Consider the following 19,806-nt stretch of genomic DNA (forward strand, 5'->3'; position numbering starts at 1 on the left):
CTGTTCTGTTTTGTGTGACATATAGACTCACATTTTCCCTCTGCCCCTACATAAGTAGGCTTTTTCCCCCTCCTCATTATTTTTCCCTAGTGGGATACATGAGGTGGCAGGATTGTGAGCCACTCCAAAGCCTTCATTAGGGTGGCTTAAAGAGACAGGCTTGCTGAAAGTTAAGTGCAGCAATGTGTCTAGAGGCATGACTCATGGCTCGGGCCTTCTGAAGATCTTCCAATGGAGACTTGAGTCCTGACTACAGCTGCCGTGATTCCTGGTGTCAGTCTGAGCTGCCAAATGGTGTGGGTTACTCTTTTTAATCTGCCTGAAGACATGTAAGGAAAAAACATGAACGCAAAGAATTCCTCTGGGACAAGTTCTCACAAATGGAATGTCCCATACAAAGTTGTTGCTAGGCTCCACAGAAGTGAATCAAGATAAAATTCACCAGTCACATTAAGTACCTACTATGCTCCAGGCTTCATGCTAGGTCTTGGACGACAAAGACAAAATAGTCCCTGCCCTCAAAAAGCTTACTGTCTGTTGAGGGAACCCCATATGAACTCAGTTTAGCAAATTACTACATACAAAATAACACAAAGTCATGACAAGAGGAAAAGTGAATCAAGATCCGAGGCCCACCTAATAGGATTTGGCACTGGGCTTTGTCTTGAAGGTGATGTAGAAGCTGAAGACAGACCAACTTAGGTCGGTTTGGTTGGAATGAAGAATGCATGGAAGAGAGGCAGGGGAATAAGATTGGAAGAAGAGATGGGAGCCAGATTAAAAAGCACTGTAAGTGATGACGTGGAGTTTGTATTTCATTTTAGAATTTGGGCAACACAGACTCCATGGAGGGATCTTCAACTTGAATCTGTATTTTCACTAACCTCTCACTGAAATTTAGCATTTCCTTCATTCCATTCAATTATTTAAAAACCTTATTCTGAGAAGGCATCCATGTCATTCACCTGACTATCAAAAGGGAGAGTCTCTGACCCCCAAAAGGTGAAGGACTCTTGTAGTGAAGGACAGTAAGGAGCTATGGGGTGGTTCCTGAGAGAGGAGGGAGATATCACAGACTCAGAGCCAGGAGGAACCTTGGCAGTCACCTAGTCCAGAAGATCCAGGTTCAAACCTGCATGAGACTTTGGGCAAGTCACTGACTGTCTTTGATAAGAGCATAGTGAGTCAAATTAGATTTGCTGGTGTTGCCATTTTTGTAGGCTGTGCTTTTGTGTCCTAAAAAAGGACATTCTTACTAGAGAGGAAATTTGGTAGAGCAGAAAGAGTGCTAGGTCTCTGGGCCTCAGTTTCCTCATCCGAGGGGTTTGGACTTGGGCGTCTCCTCCAGCTCTGGTTCTGCGATCCCTTCATTTGCAGACATGGACACAGAAGAGGTGACAGTCACACAGATAGTGCCAGAGTCAAGCTTCCCAACCAGCCCCTCCAAGTCCAAGTGCAATGTTCTTTCCGCTGCTCCCAGCTGCCTCCTGTTCTTTAGAGGGACATGATGAGAGCACAGCCTACAGAAACTGTAGCTAATAATGGTCCAATATATTTCCATTTGATGCTCTTCTTTGCCAAGTGTCTATTTCCATCTACGCATTTTCCATTTTTCCCATTTGATCGACATTTCAGCCCCCACCTGCTGTCTCTTATCCATTTCCCATCAGCTGGCGTGTGCTTGTACACCCATGGTTGAGACCATCTGCACCATCCGTGTAGACTACAGCCATGTTGTTTTAGCTGTTGCCAATTAAGACACTGGATTGTCTTTTTCTCTCTGGCCAGCCTCACTCCTGCATTCTCGTGATCACCCTGAAATGTTTTCTCATTCCAAGGATCACCCATGGGGCCACACATTTGTGGGTCTGGCTCTGTTCCATCTCACCCTCTTCTCAGCTGTATGTGGCACCCCGAGCTTGGCCCCTCATGCCACTCCCAAGGGCAGACTGTCCATCAGCAGGGGATATTTTTCCCACTGGGGGAGATCTGTCAACCAACATCCCTGCTCTCTCACTGGTCCCAGTCTTGACCAACAGCAAAGATTTACAAAAAGCTTTCCCAAGACTTGGGTATATATGCCTCCATGACTGAGGATCACAGTGACGCCCATTGTTCGGAGTGGGTTTGGGCCCTTTGGTAACCCCTTTGCTTCCAGCCTAAGGGAGCTAGGGAGACTGAGAAAAGAAAAGGAAAAAACCCACTTGTTCAGAGGGTGGGAATTGAAAAGGGCAGGCTCTTGATTTTAGCAAGTGAAAGTGTTCTTTTAGCTCTTTCCTTTCCCCCACCTCCACTCCACCAAAGGCCCCCTCACTGTCCTAGAAACTGAAACTGTGCAGTTGCCTTGTGACTCAGTGTACTTCCTGTCCTCTCTCATGCATGTGGTGTGATGCTTCCCACCAGGTAGATGACACATGGGCATGGCCTCTTCTCTTTTCTCACGTCTCTGTGTCCTTTCCCTGCGTCAGGCAGGAGCCTGGGTGAGTCAGTGCAAGGCTCACTTTTCTAAACTCACAGAGTTTGGGCCAAAGTGGTCCTTGTGGATTGGCTAATGATGCTCAAGAGGTCAGAACCCTAAAATGTGGGACTGGGACTGTTATCCAGGCCAGCCTTGCTGTTATACATATGAAGAAACTGAGGCCTGAAGCTGCAGATGGCTCTTTTGTCCATCAGCATTTGCTCCTGACCTTGGCTCCCTGGTGTCATTAGAGTTCATAGAATCGCAGAATTGGGGGGGTTGGAGATGACCCATGTGACCTCATGTCCCGCTTGCACATGAGCAGAAGTCCCCTCTAACCATGTACGTGACCAGGGATGGCATCATACGGTGGCTTGAAGGTACAGTGGGCTGGGAGTCAGGAAGCCCTGAGTTCAAACCCTGTCTTTAAAAACCTTATTCTGAGAAGGCATCCGTGTCATTCACCTGACTATCAAAAGGGAGAGTCTCTGACCCCCAAAAGGTGAAGGACTCTTGTAGTGAAGGACAGTAAGGAGCTATGGGGTGGTTCCTGAGAGAGGAGGGAGATATCACAGACTCAGAGCCAGGATCCTTGCAGCCTGGATGACTTTGGGCTTAACCTCTTGAGGCCTGGTTCCTCATCTGTAAATGAGGCAGGAGAACTCAGAGGTCTCCAAGGTACTGTCCAGCTCTAAATCCATGATCCTGAAATCCATTAGTCAATCATCCACAAGCATTTATTAAACACCTAGTGTGTGCCAAGCCCTGTGCTAAGTGCTGGGCATACAAAGAAAGGGGAAAGGCAGTGCCCGCCCTGAAGGAACTCCCAGTCTGATAGAGGAGATGACTCTGGGACAGCAAAGCTGCCATTTCCCTCTCATTGTCAGGGAGTTCTTCATTGCCTCCTTTCACTCCCCACCAACTGCTAGGGCTGAGCCCCCTCCACAATCTTTCAAATACTTGGGTGTGGCTCTCATGCCCCAGAATGATCTTCCCTTCTCTTCTCCCCAGTTCCTTTAGCCAACCTTCCATGGCATGAGCCCAGAGCCCTTCACCGTCCCCATCACCCTCCTCTCAGTCTCCGTCCTCATATCATGGTGGCTTAAGCCGCTTAGTATCTGCCCAGGAGAGTGTCTGTTCTTGAGGACAGGGCCTGTTTCTCATCTCGTCCTTGGGTACAACTTCCTCCATGATGATTGCTGGATGGGTGGCCCAGCGACTCCTGAGAAGTCGACAATTCTGCCACCTATGATCTTGGAATCCCTGTGGTGTTGATGGGCAGGGGAAGCCACGGAGTTGCCCTGACCCCGCTAGAGCCTGCATTCCTCTCTTGCCTGCTCAAACACCTTGTCAATGCTAATGAACCTCCTAGAGCAGACTTGGTGTCCTCTGATGGCCCTAAGACCTCTGGGAAGCTCAGGGAGCCTTCTCTCAGCAAAGCTGGTTTTGAATGGCCTTGACTTTTTTAGGGAGACATTATTTCCTGGAAGTGAAGTCTGGCTGGTCCCTCGGTCCATGGGCTCTCCTCACTCAGGCTCTGGTGTGGCCCAGCATGGTGCCACGGCTTCCAGATGCAAGCTGTGGTGCCATGACACATGGCAAAGATGACACACTTGTTCCCAGTCCGTAGTAGGCACCTGACAACTGTTCATGGAGTCTTCTGCCTGCTTCACAATCAGACAGACAAGGCCGGGAGTGCAAGGAAGTCTGAGGCTGTTTGGTGCAGGGGGCTTGGTCTGCCTCCTATCCCACCACAACAACAAATAAAGGAGTTTCTGTCCAGGCACTTTTTTTTCTTAATCTGTTAGACTCTGCTTTTGTTTTTAATTTTTTAATGACTTGTTTTCCAGCTTAAAGTATTTTTTTTAGTATAAAGCTATTCTTCTTACTAGAACCTACCTATGTGAGGTACATACTGCAAGCATCATCCTGCCTCATTGTACAGATGAGGAAACTGAGATTTAGCAAGTGACTTGCCCAGAGCCATATGAGTGAAGGGTCCCAGAGCCAGGACTCCAGGCCCTCCCATTTTCTTCCAAAAAAACCCTGCCACCCTTGGAACAAATACATATAGCCAAACATAAGTTTCCCACATTGGCCACAAATTTGTGTCTCGTTCTGTATATTTAGTCCCACCACCTTGACAGCCTAAAGGAGCCAGCCCCACTACTGTGCACATAGGTAAAAATTCAGTCAGAAATCACAACTGATTTCACAAGCAGAAGTGATGTAATGGAAAGACTGCGGCTTGAAATCCTGGCTCCTGACTATATATGTGGCTGTGGGCCAGTCACTTAGCCTTACAAAGTCTCAGTTTCCTCATCTGTAAAATAGGGCATGGTTGGAGAAATGTTCTGTAGGCTTCCAGTGTGATGATGATCAGTGCCTCCATTCTCTGCAGCCCCCTCCTCTCCAGAGCCCAGCTGGCTTCTCGACTTGAGGGTTGAACCCAGAAGAGCTGAGTGTCTGTGGGCCCTAGGCTCCATCTGCACCCCATGCCCGGACAGTGAGAGGATGATATCCCGCACATTGTTGGCACTGGCCCTTAGCCTTGGGGTTTGGGATGAAACGTTGACTGCTCTGAATATCATTAGCTCTAGGACAAGGAAACCAAAGGTTTCTCAGAGGACTTGGGGTCCATGATGCGCATCTCCTGCTTGGCCAGTGTCCTGAGGGTTCATCCTCCGTCTCGGTATCTCTGGGCCCATCTGTGGCCCACCAGGTCTCCAGACTGATATCAGTAATGGGTTTGTGTTTTTGTTTCTCTCGTCAATTTAGCGCTCAATCAGCTTCCGCAGCGACAGTCGCCCTGACATCCTCGCCCCGCGACCCTGGTCCAGAAATGCGGCTCCTGCAAGTACCAAGCGAAGGGACAGCAAGTTGTGGAGCGAGACCTTTGATGTGTGCGTCAACCAGATGCTTACCTCGAAGGAGATCAAACGCCAAGAGGTAGGATCTTAGGCTCCGGTCGATCAGTGTGTGTGATCAGTCAAGTGGAGCTGACCACGGCTGGGAGAGAGAGGTTTCTGCCCCGGCTATTGATTCTCAGTAGGTCAGAAGGAGGCACACCATAAGGAAAACAGGTGGTGATCAAGTAAGAGAGCGGCAGGCCATTGCTGATTTGGAAACAATGCTGTTGAAGTCATTTAAATAGTGAGTGCATTTAAAAAATTTATATTTAAGAAATTGGATTATTATCATTTCACGCATATATGTCCTGAAGTGGAGAAATGGCAGTGCTTCTCCCTCCCCCCACCCACACTTGCTGTTTTGTGTGATCTTGGGCAAAATTCTTCGCATTCCTGGGCTGGTAAAAGGAGTGTGCGTTCAGGAAGGTCTCCCAAGCTGGAGGAAGGACTTCTTAGTCCCCTCTTCCCATCTCTGCTGTAACCGTCATCATGCACATCGCTGTGGCACAAAACATTCTGCACACACTGCCTGTTTCTTGGGCCTCCCAAGAAAACTGGGAGGCAGGTGCTCCTGTGATTCTCATGTCACAGATGAGGCAAACAGAAGTGGAGTGACCTGCCCAGGGTCACGCAGCTGGGAGTGTCAGGAGGTGGACGAGCAGCGAGACAGTCCCCCCATCAGCAGAGGGTGGCGCTGGGCTCTAGGTTCCCAAGGAAGCGTCCCATCTGCAGCAGATCCAGTCAAAGCGTGGACTGCTTTGTTTAGCCACATTTTTTTTTTAGAGCTTTTTGTGGGGTTGCAGTTGGGGAAGTGATAGTTGTTATTTTTAAAAGGCATCAAGAAAAAAACGTGTTTAAAAATAAAAGGGAACCCTAGTCAGACAGAGGCATCCAAATAGCGGTAAAGGATGCCCCAAAGCCTCGTTAATCTGTGCTAATCAGTGGCACCCTTGTTTCCCTGATTTCTTCCACCCTCATCTAGATCAGGATTTTCAGGCCCCTGGCTGGGTGGGGTGGTGGGCAGAGCCCTGGACTTGGAATTGGAAGACTTGAACTTGAAGCCTGCCTCAGACACTTTGCAGATGGAGACCCTGAGCAGGTCACTTGGCTCCTCTGTGACTTGGTTTCCTCCTCAGTAAAATGAGGGGATTGGACTCTATGGACCCTCTAAAGTGATGACCCCATGGGGATCAGGCTATACTTGCTGACAGCAGAATTTTCTGGGAAGAGACCTTGTTCTGGAATGGATGGTGGGGCAGTGTGGTCCAGTGGAAACTCCCCAGGCTGAGTTAAAAGGACAAAAGTTCAAATCCTACTTTTGGTGTTTGCTTACTACATGTATGACCTTGGACAAGCCTGGGCCTTGTCTGGGCCTCAGTTTCCTCATCTGTAAAACAGCAACACTCGTTCATACACCAGCTATTTACAGGGTTATTGTGAGGACAGCATTTTGTAAACCTTAAAATACTGTGCAGATATGATGGCAATGCTCATGGTTCTCAAAGAGAGGTCGGATCTCAAGCTAGTATGTACGCATCAATAAATATTAACCCCCCCCAGAGGACTAAGCGGACCCTTGACTGAAATGCATTTCCCTTCTTGGGCTGGGGAAGGCAGGACCTGTCATTTCTTTTGCTTGGGAACTCCCAGTGTGTAAACTCCCTGTGTGTGTGTGCAGATGAGTGCACTAAGGCTTTTTGGATTTCCTGAGGCCAGTACATTCCTGAAAAGGAGCTGGTATGAGATCCACCTAGTGACCAGAATCTGAACCCTGGCCCTGCTGCCGACACCTCACACTACCTCAGAGCTGGGTCCAGACCTATGATTTCATCAGTGTAAGGTATTGGGTACATGAGGAAACACCTTCACCCATGCCCTACGATTTACAGATGTGCAGAGCTGCTGGGGCATTGTAACTTACCCAAGGTATGTCAGAAGGAAGACCTGAACCCAGGTCCCTCTGACTCTACCCACTGCCCTGCCCTGCCCTGTCATTAATGGAAAGCATTTTTTCTAAAGTCTTTGCAGTTTCCCAAGCACAAAGTAAGGGATAGGGGTGGAAAGGGAACCAATATTTATTAAGAACCTATTGTTTGCCAGGCCCTGTGCAAAATGCGTATTCCCTCTGGAGATTTAGGGTGAAGGGAATTTGGGGATGTGGACTTTTTAGCCATGCAAGTGGTTGGGAGAAGTGCACAGGGTCCGGAGGAAGGCAGAGAAGTGAGGACGGTAGCCCTGCTTCCTACGAGGGCAGTTTGTGCATTGGTCTCTCAGGATGGAGACAGTAAAAGGGAGAAACCATTACCGAATTGTAGTTGTCTTTTTACTCATGCCCACGTTTGTTTGGGGGAGTCTTAGAGCAGTCAGTGACCCATGGTCCACCTGGGCCTACCTCCCACAAATTATGGAGAAGTGGGCACACGTGATACACTGAGTGGCCAAGGACGGCAGCCGCTTGGTGGCCCTGGTTTCTGGGCACTGCCCCCGCCTAAATCCCTGAGTGGAGAGTTTGGGTGGCCACCCTACAATTGGCAGAATTCACCGCTTTGGAATCAGCCACAACCACAGCCGAGAAGCCTCTCAGCTGTTTATTTACAAAGGCGCAGGAGCCAGCCTAGCGACCATGGTAATGCCGGCTAAGTACAGTGTGAGGCTTAGAAATGAAAGGTTTTATTTGGTCCCATAATCACAGGTGGTTAGCACTGAAAGGGGCCTCAGAGGTTCTCTAGTCCCACTCCCCTCCTCACATTTTACAGATGAGGAAGCTGTGACCTAGAGTCTGATGTCACACACACACACATACACTCTCAAGCCAGCAAACGTTTACTCGGTGCCTACTGTGTGCCTCTAAGTGTTGGGAATATAGAGAAAGTCAAAAAGACAGTCCCTGACCTCAAGGAATTCAGTCTGATGGAGGAGACCACATGGGAACAAGTATATATATATATACAATATCTACATGCAGGAGAAAGTGCAGATAACCAGCAGTGGGAAGGTTCAGCCTTGAGGGGTTTGGGGAGTCTTCCTCTAGAAGGAGGGATTCTCGCTGGGATCTGAAGGAAGCAGAGAAGCCAGGGAGGCAGAGAGGAGGAGGGAGAGGTCCCAGACCTGGGAGGCAACTGGAGAAGTTGCCCAGAGACAGAATCAGATGCTTGATTTGGAATTAGAGCCTGCCTAAGAACCCAGGAGTCCTGACCCCTGTGCAAGTAGTTGAATTTAGTAAGAGAGACACCATGAAAGCACCAATAAATTGCTTTTTTATCTCTTTCAGGCAATATTCGAACTTTCCCAAGGAGAGGAAGACTTGATAGAGGACTTGAAATTAGCAAAAAAGGTACTTTAAAAAGTTGCAATCCCTTGGCAGTTTTCACATTGACTTATTTCTTTTTCTTATTTCTGAACGGATCTATCTGCTGAGACAGATGTGAGAGCACGTTATGACTAGGACTGTCACCCAAAGAGTAGACAGGGCCCCTTTGGCTCACACTAAAGCCTTGTGGGAGGAAGACAGAAGAAGTCAGAGGGGCACCCTCTACACTGGACCCACAGGAGAACGGCCTCTCTGGCACCAGGTCTCCAGCAGGGGCCAGAGGGAAATGTGGTTTAATTCCATAACTATATATAGGTTTGACATGTAGCCCAATACTGTGCAGGGCACAGAAGATGGATAGATGGGAGGGAGAGAGAGATACAAGTAGATAGATGAATAGTAGAAAGTAGATGAGAGTATGAATGGATAGATAAATGGATAATGGCTAGCTCTAAAGACAGGGGATAGTGAATGGATGTATAGAGGGTGGGTGACTGGATAAATGATAGTACATGGATGGACAGATGGATGGATGGATGGATGGATGGGTAGCGGATGGGTAAATTCTTCCTTCCTTCAAACTCTAGTTAAGTGGGAATAGGAACAACAGAAGACCTAGGGATGGCTGGGTGGCCCTGGAGTCAGGAGGACCTGAGTTCAAATCTGGCCTCAGATGCTTAACACAAAAACTAGCCATGTGACCTTGGGCAAGTCACTTAACCCCATTTGCCCTCCAAAAAGCCAAAAAAAAAAAAAAGACCTGAGTTCAAATTCTGCCTTGGCCCCTGACTGACTCCATGTTGGGCAGCCACCTTTCCTCCCTGAGTCTCAGTGCCCTCCACTAAGGGGGTTGGACTAGAGGACCTCTGGTCCAACATATTTGGTCCCTTGTCACCTTATGCCTGGACTAATGTTACAGCCTCCTCTTAACTGAGATTACTACCACCTGAGTCTCCTCCTTATCCATCCCACATGGGGATAATTGGGATAATCTTCCCCAAGGACCCCTCTGGTTGTCACTTCCCATCCTCCCCTTCAGTAACTCCCCATGGGCTGCAGAATAAAGCTCAGACTTCTTATCTTGGCATTCAATGCCCTCTGCCATCAAGTGCCTCTCATGGAAGCTCAGCAGGGCCCATGGGGGCAATTCTAAAAGAACCCTTTCTGTAGCATCCTGTCCTTGCACACTCTCCAGGCGGGCCAGCCTCTCCTTGACCCCCTGCGGGCTTGGGGACTCACTGCACTGTATCCTCATCTATAGCTACTCCCTCTCCTTCCCAGCCTTCCCCATCAAAAAGGGAAGCCCTCCCCCTTATGCTTCTTGTCGCAGTGATCATATGTCTGGCTCACGGAGCCATGAATGACTCACGTCTTCGACCAAGTGTGACATTGCTTCTGTCATGACCTTCAGCCACCCTTTAAATCTTTTATTGTTGTCTGACTTTTCACTCATCTCTGGAATGCTTTCTTAGCCGAGTGTGTCTTGACCTAAAAAAAAAGTTTAATATGAATTCTTAATAAATGTGTTTCCCTGGATTTTAATTACATCTTCTCTCCTTCACTTTGCCCTCACAGGCTTATCATGACCCCATGCTTAAACTCTCCATAATGACAGAACAAGAATTAAACCAGATTTTTGGAACACTGGACTCTCTAATCCCTCTGCACGAAGGTGAGGTTGGTTCCCTGGATGAGTCAGGACGTGTAGACCTAATTAAGTAGTGTTAGAACCAGTCCAGAATTGGTTATGTAATAATGTGAGTGGCCAAGGCCTTCCTCCCCTCTGCTTCCATGTCAGAATGGGTAACCAAGACTTTTTCCTTTCTCTTGTCTAGATCTTCTTAGTCAACTTCGAGAAGTTAGGAAGACGGATGGATCTACTGAGCATGTTGGCCCAATCCTGGTGGGATGGGTAAGAAGCTTTCTCCAGTTGGGTTAAAGATGCATTTTCATGTTTTACAATTAGTTTCCTTTTACTTATGCCATTCCTTTCACCTCCATAAATCTAATGAGTTTCAGATTAGGTGAAGAAAATAGTTTTCAAGTAAAAAGATAATATTTAGGCCATTTATATATTTACTGTAAGTTTATTATTATTAAAGTTATATTTATCATTAATGATATATAATATATTATGATTACTATATTGTGGTAAATATATAGTATGATGCATATAATATATTATGGTTAATGTATAATATGATATATAATGTATATAATATATTATGGTAAATATATATACTCTTACATTACATACCATATTATATTATATTATGATAAATATATGTGGAGGTCCTCATTAGGAACAGGAGCCGTCTGATATCTGCCTTGTGTGGCTTCACCATCCTTTGGGGCTTGTACGGTTCCATTTCCTTGGAGAGTGTGTGGTCCTTGAAAGATAAAATCTGGTCTGTAATTCACATTACGTAGTCATTTTGGGGGACATTTTTATTTCTATGCGGAATCTCTACAGAACTCTGGTTTGGTAAGAAGGAAGCCATCAAATCACCCTGTAATTGTATAGACAAGGCCAAGACCGATGGCAGCATGTAGCTACTTAGTCATCTTAAGCACGTCCGAGGGCGAGCTAATTATTTCTGGCTCTTTATCCCCAAGTAATCCATTAGCCACAGAAAGACTGTACAGCTCCCAGTATTTTGTGAAAGAGAGTGGAATATTCCAGTGTCTTGGCAGGGCACCTGGAAGGCTATGGATGGTCACAGAATGTTGTATCCAAGCCTTGAAAGAACCTTCGAGGTCTTTGAACCTAGGCTGGTCCGTTCAGTTTACAGAGGAAGAAACCAAGTCCCAGGAAGATTGAGCAGCTTCAGGTTGCGAAGTCAGTGCTTTGTGGTGGGAATGGATAGACTCTGCGCTGGGTGATGCCGTGGACAGGGTCCCGCTGCCCAGCTGTGTGACCCTGGACAAGTCACCTCAGTGCTTTCCTCCTCATGTATAGGATAGGAATAATAACAGCATTTGCCTCCTTAGGTGATTGTGAGGATAATATGAGTTATACTAGCCATCATTTATTGTCGGGATTATTGTGACCAATGACCAGTTGCCAACAGAGAGGAGCAGGAAAAGATAACAGCAAAGAGGTGTGGAGTTAGTAGAGGTGGTGGGTCCCTTAGGTAACAGGCCTGGTGCACCCACATAATGCTAAAAGCCCCGAAGGGGATTCCGGCATCCTCTGTCAAATGAGGGCACTGACCTTGAGCCTATGACACAGTCAGGAGCCCCATGGTATGTGTGGGCAGGCGTGGAGGAGTAGTGATCTGCACTGCTGAAGGGCATTGCCCGTGTGGCCATTGATGTATGAAAGAGAGAAGACACCCGGGTAATTCTCAAGTTAGTCTGAAGAGATGGCAATGCTTTGGGGCAAGGGTACTTCACAAGGGAAAAGTCTATCCTAGCCTTGAAGAGTGTACCTCACTGCTCTGCTTTGTGGAGGGGGGCAGGCGCACCACCCTAAATTCAGCTAGCATTTGTTAGGCTGCTTGGTGCAAGACACTGCAAGGGGGTGTTGGGAATGTGACGCCCATGGTGTTCACAGTTTTACTTCTTACTTGCCCTTGCTTGGTTCTTGTCCTTTGTTATCAGGGGCATCATTATCTGCCTTGCTCACAGTAGGTGCTTAATAAATGGTGGCTGACTTGAGTTGAGTTTGGACTCTGGTGGAGAGCCATTTCCTTTGTGCTTTGGGGACTCACTCTGAGTCAACTGTCATAATCCTCTAGAAAACTCTGAAGGTCTCTTGTCAAGGCAAACCATTTTCATATCAGGGTTGGAATGTCTCCAGGCCAACCGCAGGCCCAGTAATTTTCTGAGATGAATAATTCAGGAAGCAGGCCTTAATATTTCAGGAAAACTCAATCCATCTTGTATTTTTGGCTTTTGTTTTAATGTGAACAGTCCTCTGTGCTCGAACTTCTTTCCTTGTTAAAAAAAAAAAAATCCTCCAAAGGTTCTGAGCCCTGATCAAACTTTCTTGACTCATGGACCAGTTGGGGTGGGACCCAGGACTCTCCCACATGGCTTGGTGCACCTCTCTCTCCTGTCCCCCTGAGACCCAGAAATATCAGGATGATGAGAAGCTGCTTTTGATAAAACATGAGTGTGCTGGCCACTGTCTAGTTTCTGTTGACTATCAAATGTTGGTTTGCAGTTTGTTCTAAACCAAAAATAGTGGTGCTGTTGTATTAGAAACATGTTTGTTTTTTTATCAAGTCCAGCCTCTTTCTGCCACGTGAAGGGCTCCCCCATACCTCAAAGCCATGTAGTAGCATTCAAACTCAGGGCAAGGTGGGTTAGGCACCAGCCAGCACAGCGCCACTGCCATGTAGACACTAATGACTTTACAACATTTGGGAAGAGGAAGGGGCTTCAACAACCATCTGGTCCATACCCACACCTGAAAGTCTGATAATACACCAGACCAATCCCTCTTCCAAGTGACTGCCTCTCTTGTGCCCCACGGCCAATCTTCCCTTTCATTGACACTCATTGAATGGAATCAGATGTCACCTTGGGTTCTGAGGGCCCAGTGGCTCTGTTTTTTACAGCAATTCAGGTCTATTCAAAATATGAAGCACCTGTTAACTGTCTGTCTTGTTCCTTCTTCTGCCATCTCCCTGCCTTTGTCCCCGCCCCCCAGGCCAGGAACCCACCTCCTCCATGCACCTCTAGGAATCCTTGATTCCCTTCAGGACTTACCACCTCTTCCATAAGGCCTTCCTTGGTCCACTCAAGCTCATGCCTCATCCCCAAGTGACCTGGCATCTCTCTTGCACACATTTTGCCTCTGCTTATAGAAGGTGTATAAGCTTACTGCAGCAATCACACTTTGGGGATACCCTGTCTGAGTTTCACTTGTTAACCCCATTAAATGTAAGTTTCTTGAGGACAGGGGCTGTTCCTTTTTTTTTGTCTTTGAATCGCCAGGACTTGACACATAATAAAGACTTAATGCATGCTTGTAGATGCATCAGTTGATTGTTTTATGAGACCATCCTTGGCATAGGAGATGCAGAGACAAAACTGATTTTGTCCTTGCCCTCAGGGAACTTATTCTCATTGAGAAGAACCAACGTATATCTGAATAATTAATACAAAATAGATGTAAAATGAATGAGAAGCAGTCTGGTAGCATAGATGAAGACCTGACTTGGAACCCAGCAAGGCCTGGGTTTGAGTCCTAGCCTTGACACATACTGGCTTTGTGACCTCAGGCAAGTAAGAAGTTGCTTGACCTCTCAGTGATCTGGGCCACTTCTTCATAAGGGACCAATAATCTGCATTGGTGATGAGAGTTTCTCACCTGGAGTTCCCTAAAGCAATAAAATTCCAAGCCCAGTCCCTTTCCCATATATAAAGCAAGTGACAGGTTGGGGGGTGGGCGGGCTTGGTATGTTGAATCCCAGCACTTTCACTGCAGACACAGTGAAGGAAGAGGCTCCCTCTAGAAAGTGCCCCTTGGCTGCTATCTGGCCCATCTAGACATCACACAGGAACTTTCCCCATTGGGAGAAGCCTGTTAGCAGACCCTCAGGAGAACCGTCCTTATCCATCCTGGCTGCCAAGTTGTGCTGATGTGTTCACGTGGGTGAGAAGTGTAAACATGGGGGCACATCTGTGTGAGGCCTGGGCTTCTCAACAGCTCAGGAGACACTGAATGAGGACCCTTCTCAAAGCCCATTCAACTCAGGAAAGATGGATTTCTTTCCTGCCCCTCTTCCACCCCCCTAAAAGAAAGAAAAAGTGATTTTCTTTTCCCCTCAAACAAGTGACTCTCTGCGGTGGCCAGTGCAGGCTTTTTGACCTCCAGTAGCTCAGTTACTTAACTTTGAAGATGTTGAGGACAGGACATGGGAGTTCCTGCAGGCCCTTCATCTAGAAGCTTCAAAGTCAGTACTCTGTGATGGAGAGCGTGTCACTGAGGTTAATAGTGTCCTAAAGAAGCAACTTTCCAAGTAATCTGAGTCTGCCCCTGCTCTTTGAAAAGCTCCAAAATAATTTATTCGTTCTCTAGGACAAGTTCTTGGGTAATTTGGTTTCTAATGAAATTTTAATACCTGGAGGAGAGACAGGAAACATGGACGCACAGAATAGGACTGTCCTGTCTCTCTGCACAAGGTTGGTGGGATAAGGTACTGGCTGTCTAAAGCCAAGGCAGCTTCCATTTCCCAGATCTGTCGCCTCATCTCTTCTCTCTCCAGGCTGTGATTTCTTTTTATTTACACGATGTTCATATTTCACCTTAACAGATGACTATTTTCTCTCTCCTGTCTCCTCTCCCTGCCCACTCCCCCTCAGAAAAACAAAAGCAAAAACCCTCCTAACAGATGTGCAGGGTTAAGAAAACTAATTCTGGGCCACATCCAAGAAAATGGATGTTAGCCCATCCCCAATCTGTTAGAAAGATCCTGCATTGAGAGCTACATCAGAAACTGTTTAGTCCAATTAGGTTATTTTACAGATGAGTAAACTGAGGCCCTAGGAGGTTAGATAACTCAGGCCCAAGCCCACACATGACAGTAAGTGTCAACAGTAGGGGATAGGAGCCCAGGTCTTGACATGGTAATGCACTGCATCCTCTGTGTTAAAGCCCTGGGACAAACAGGACGTCAGCCTGGGTCCTCGAGCTTACTTTGCTAATATTGGATTGCCATAGATCACTGTAATTGACTTCCTTTGTTAATTCTATATATTTTCTATCTTGCATTTAAAAACATTCATGTGTCACCCAGGACACAAAAAAAGGGTAAGAATCCTTGATCTAGGGGCGGCCAGGTGGCACAGGGAGTAAGAGCACTGGCCCTGGAGTCGGGGGACCCGGGATCAGTTCCGGCCTCAGATATTTAGCACCCACACAAAAAATAACTGGCTGTGTAACCTTGAGCAAGTTACTTAACCCCAATTGCTTAAAAAAAAAAAAAAAAAGAAAGAATCCTTGATCTAGTGGGGAAGGGAAGGCCCTGTAAGAACAGTCTCCCTCCCTAAGACCAAGGCTGAGTAGATCTAGTGTGAAAAATCCCTCAGGATTTCTGGCCAGTAATAAGTATATGTGAGCGTACATGCACACACACACACACACACACACACACACACACACACACACATGTGTTTTCCTCCCTTTGATTCATTCCCCTAAACCTGAATGGGGCACCTTGTGTATTCCTGGTGAGTCTTGACCCTGTGCTGGCCTTAAACTAAGAGGGGGCAGCTTCCCGAGGCCTAGAAAACGCCCCTGATGTACAGATTGCAGTGGGGCCCACAAAAGGGTGAAGTCAGCTCAGTCTCTCAGGTTCCAGGGCCCAGGAAACAAGTAAACCTGCCAAGTGTGAAAACAGGATTAGAGGCAGACTTGGTTGCCATGGCAGCCTGGCAGGGATAATGGAGATTAACGGTACAACTGGGCAGTCAGCAGTGATGGGGAAGGGGGTCCCTGGTTAGTTTACATCCTCCACTTTCTGCTGATTGGTTTCTGTGGAATGAAAACACTGGGCATTTCCAGGTCTTTGATAAAAGAGGAAGTGGGAGCTAAATGAACAGGGCCTGAGGCCCATTTTAATTAACCTTGATCTAAACTATAAGTAAGCAAACAACAGTTGGGTGACTTTCTTTCTTTCTTTTTAACTGAGCACCAGTTTTCCCCCCTCTTTTGGAGAAGCAGTGCCTGAGAAAGCTTCAGCCTCCTTGGTAGTGCTGGGTGGGCCCTCTTCATATGGGCTCCTCATCCCAAAATGTCCAGAGTTTCCCCTGTTTCCTCAACAAATACATGTTTAAACCTGAGTTGAGTGGGTTTTCATTTGAGTGGCGGTCTCTTTACATGGATGTATTTATTCATGGATCAAACATTTATTAATCACCCACTGTTTACCAGGCTCTGTGCTCGAGGGCTGGGGATGTGAGGACAAAAACAAAATTCTGGAAGTAAGACGCTAGGTTAAGCATTTAAACAGTGGCCATACTGAATATTTTCTACGTTTTTACTTGCAGAAAATGTGATCATTTGTTCAGATTGTTGTGTGCCCTTGGGCAAACAGTAGGCATTCAAATAATTGTTGATTAATTAATTGTTTTCACAACAGCTGGAATTTATCTATTTATTTTAGATAGAATTTTTTTGAAGAAGTCACGTATGCTCCTGTAGCTTATAACTTCGTCTTAAGAAAGTACTCTCAGAATGTGAAATATCTTTGAATAGGTTTATAAATCCTGACTGTCAGGGCAGACACTTCAAAGACCAGTTATGATGGCTAGTGTGCTGTTCAAAGAATGATGAGGAAATGTGGCAGGAATGGGGGGGAGCATCCAGGATAGTGTCAGAATTTGAGTCCATGAGCATGAGACCTTGGGGACGCTGAGCCAGAAGAAGACCCCTCCCCAGGTATTTGACAGGTTTTCACCTGGGAGAAGGACTGAGGGAGCTCTCTTTGACCCCAGAGGGTTCAGACTAAGTGTAGTAGGTGGGAATAGCAGAGGCCATTTAGGCCTGATATAAGAAAAAAGTCTTCTCCCAACTGGAGCTGCCCAGACTGATAGCGTTGAATGGGCAGCCCAGGAGAAAGGGAGTGAGTTCTCCCTCACTCGAGTCTTCCGAGGAGGGGGAGCCTGTTGTAGCAGACATACTTTTTCAAAGATGGGTTTGACTATCTCCCTGCAAAGGCCCCTCCCAGTTCCAGAATCCTGCAGCCCTGTGATAGAATACGTAAATTCCGCAAAGATGCCTCCAGCTATGGTTGTTCAGGGGAAGGGCTCGTACTTAGAGAATGGCTGCTTGGGATGTGTGGGGGAAGTTAGCATTTTATAGGGAGGCTGGGAGATTCACATGCCCAGAGACCATTGATAAGTCACAGACCTTCATACTAATAGCATTTCCAGGTAGTTCCTGAATCTGGATTTTCCCTGGTGACAGCTCTGCCCTAAATTTCGTGTACTTCATCACCCCACTGATGCCCAGTGACTTCTAGGCTCCCACTAGAGGATCCCAGGGCTGTCTCCTTTGGCCTTTTCTGTTCCACATCGTCCTCAGTGACTTAGGGGAAGGTTATTGGTAGCACCCATTGCTTAACTAAGTTTGTAGATGACAGAATACTGGGAAAGTTGGCTAACTCATCAAAAAGCATGATCAGAAGCCAAGAGATCAATACCTTTTAAGAGGCAAGTCTATTCAGTGGTTTGCAAGAAGGATAGCTACAGAGCTATATATGTGGATTCAAGAAATTACTTGTTCAAGTATGTGTTGAGAAAACACGATATATAACTAATAGGGGAAAGGGAATTATTCATAGAGTATTAGATCTGGAAGAATCCTTGGACGTCAGTCATCTCATTGAACCCCCACCCCTGTATGTTATAGATAAATAATGAGATAGCATTTTCTATGCCATGCATGAATGAAAAAGCATTTATGCATTTTTAAATTTTAATTACAGTATTTATTTACTAAGTGCCAAACACTATACTAAGCATTGAAGATAAAAATAGAGAAAAGAAGGCCATCCCTGCTCTCTAGGCACACCTACTGTGTTTAACAAAATGAGTGCAGGAGGGCACAGCTGCAGGGCAGATGGAAAGGCCGGAGATCTTCAGTCCCTCAGGACTCTGGGATCAATCCTGTAAGTCTGTTAGGTAGCAGTCTCCTTTGGAAGCAAAATTATAACTCAGATCTTTGTGGGTGTGGGCTGCTTTCTGGGTGCCTTAAAAAAAGGTTTGCTATAACTTTACATGTAGAATTGATATCCTGTTTCTTGTCTTCTCAATGAGTCGGGGAGGGGCAAAAGAGAGGCAGAGAGTTTAGAACTCCAAATTTTTTTTAAATAGAATGTTGAAAATAATTTTAGGAAAAAAAAAGTTTGTTAAAATAGAGGACCCAAACCAACCAGATACACTTTTGATATCTTAAAGTCTTAAAATGAATGTACAATGAAAAATTGACATTTTTTCTAGAACATCCTTTTGGCCTGTATTCAGATAATACAAACCATGGGAGCCAGGAACTGGCTGGTGTTAGCTTAGTTTTTTAATCTCCCATAGTGCTTAGCATAGGGCTCTCTTATCCTGATAGGTGCTTAATAAATGATTGCTGAATATTGCATACAACACAACATAATTAGCAAACTAAAATTGCTATCATTAAACAGCTAGCATTTATAAGCGCCTAGTGTATATCATAAATAAATGGGGTATAATCAAAGAATCCCAGACTGGTTTAGTTAAAGGACACTTGTCCAGTGCTGACCAAGAATCTCACACCCCAACAAAGGGTGAACTCCTCAAGCACCCCTTTCCATTGCTGGAGAAGCAGTGTGAGGACATTGAACCTGGGAGTCAAGAAACCCACCTTTGATCTTTGGAGCTCTGTAATCTAATTGCACCTCAGTTTCCCCATCTTTAAAATGGGTAGTGCCTCTCCAGTGAGATAATGAAGAGTAGTTTGCTGCCTCTGCAGGTGTCGGGCATTGCTGTGAGTCAGCTTGGCCGGGGGCATGCTCTCCTGGTGCAGGCGGGCAGCCTCTCTTGTCTGGCATCAGATGCTGTCTTCCTCCTTCTCCAACCCTGCTTCTCCTTCTCCTCCTTAGCTGCCGTGTCTCAGCTCCTACGACAGCTACTGCAGTAACCAGGTTGCCGCCAAAGCGCTGCTGGACCACAAGAAGCAGGACCACCGGGTACAGGACTTCCTTCAGCGCTGCTTGGAGTCGCCCTTCAGTCGGAAGCTGGACCTCTGGAATTTCCTCGATATCCCCCGAAGTCGGCTGGTGAAGTACCCGCTGCTTCTCCGGGAAATACTGAGGCACACTCCAAACGATAACCCAGACCAGCAGCACCTAGAGGAGGCTGTAAGTGCGGCTGGGCTGGGGCAGAAGGGAGGCACCGTGATCGTTTCTCAGTGGGCAGAACGGGGTCGTGACAGTAGTACTGGTCTAGCAGGAAGGAGGCCTTGGTGCTATTTTGAGCTATGACCATAACCCCCGGTGAGCCTCAGTTTCCTCCTCTGTAAAATAGGAAGAATAGCATCTTCTAGGGTTGTTGTGAGAATCCAAATCAAATGAGAAAAGAGATGTAAAGCATTTCATAAAACTGAAACTCCCCAGAATCGTTAGCTGTTGGGATCTCTGCTGTCG

The 19,806-nt window shown here is 46.6% G+C and overlaps 1 protein-coding gene across 2 annotated transcripts in view; it reads left to right on the top strand.

Annotated features, from left to right (window-relative positions):
* ARHGEF3 (Rho guanine nucleotide exchange factor 3) overlaps positions 1–19,806 on the top strand; it is a 287,829-nt gene that overhangs the window by 257,941 nt on the left and 10,082 nt on the right. For both annotated transcript variants that reach the window (XM_069084344.1, XM_069084346.1), the window contains 5 exons: positions 5,237–5,407; positions 8,639–8,701; positions 10,253–10,349; positions 10,513–10,589; positions 19,264–19,521. In XM_069084344.1, coding sequence (XP_068940445.1) covers positions 5,237–5,407; positions 8,639–8,701; positions 10,253–10,349; positions 10,513–10,589; positions 19,264–19,521 — 666 coding nt within the window. The remainder of the gene's footprint in view (positions 1–5,236; positions 5,408–8,638; positions 8,702–10,252; positions 10,350–10,512; positions 10,590–19,263; positions 19,522–19,806) is intronic.

This window comes from Petaurus breviceps, unplaced genomic scaffold, assembly GCF_028583685.1.
Source record: "Petaurus breviceps papuanus isolate PSGF00001 unplaced genomic scaffold, PetGlider_PUasm1.0 174, whole genome shotgun sequence".
Taxonomy (NCBI): Eukaryota; Metazoa; Chordata; class Mammalia; order Diprotodontia; family Petauridae; genus Petaurus; species Petaurus breviceps.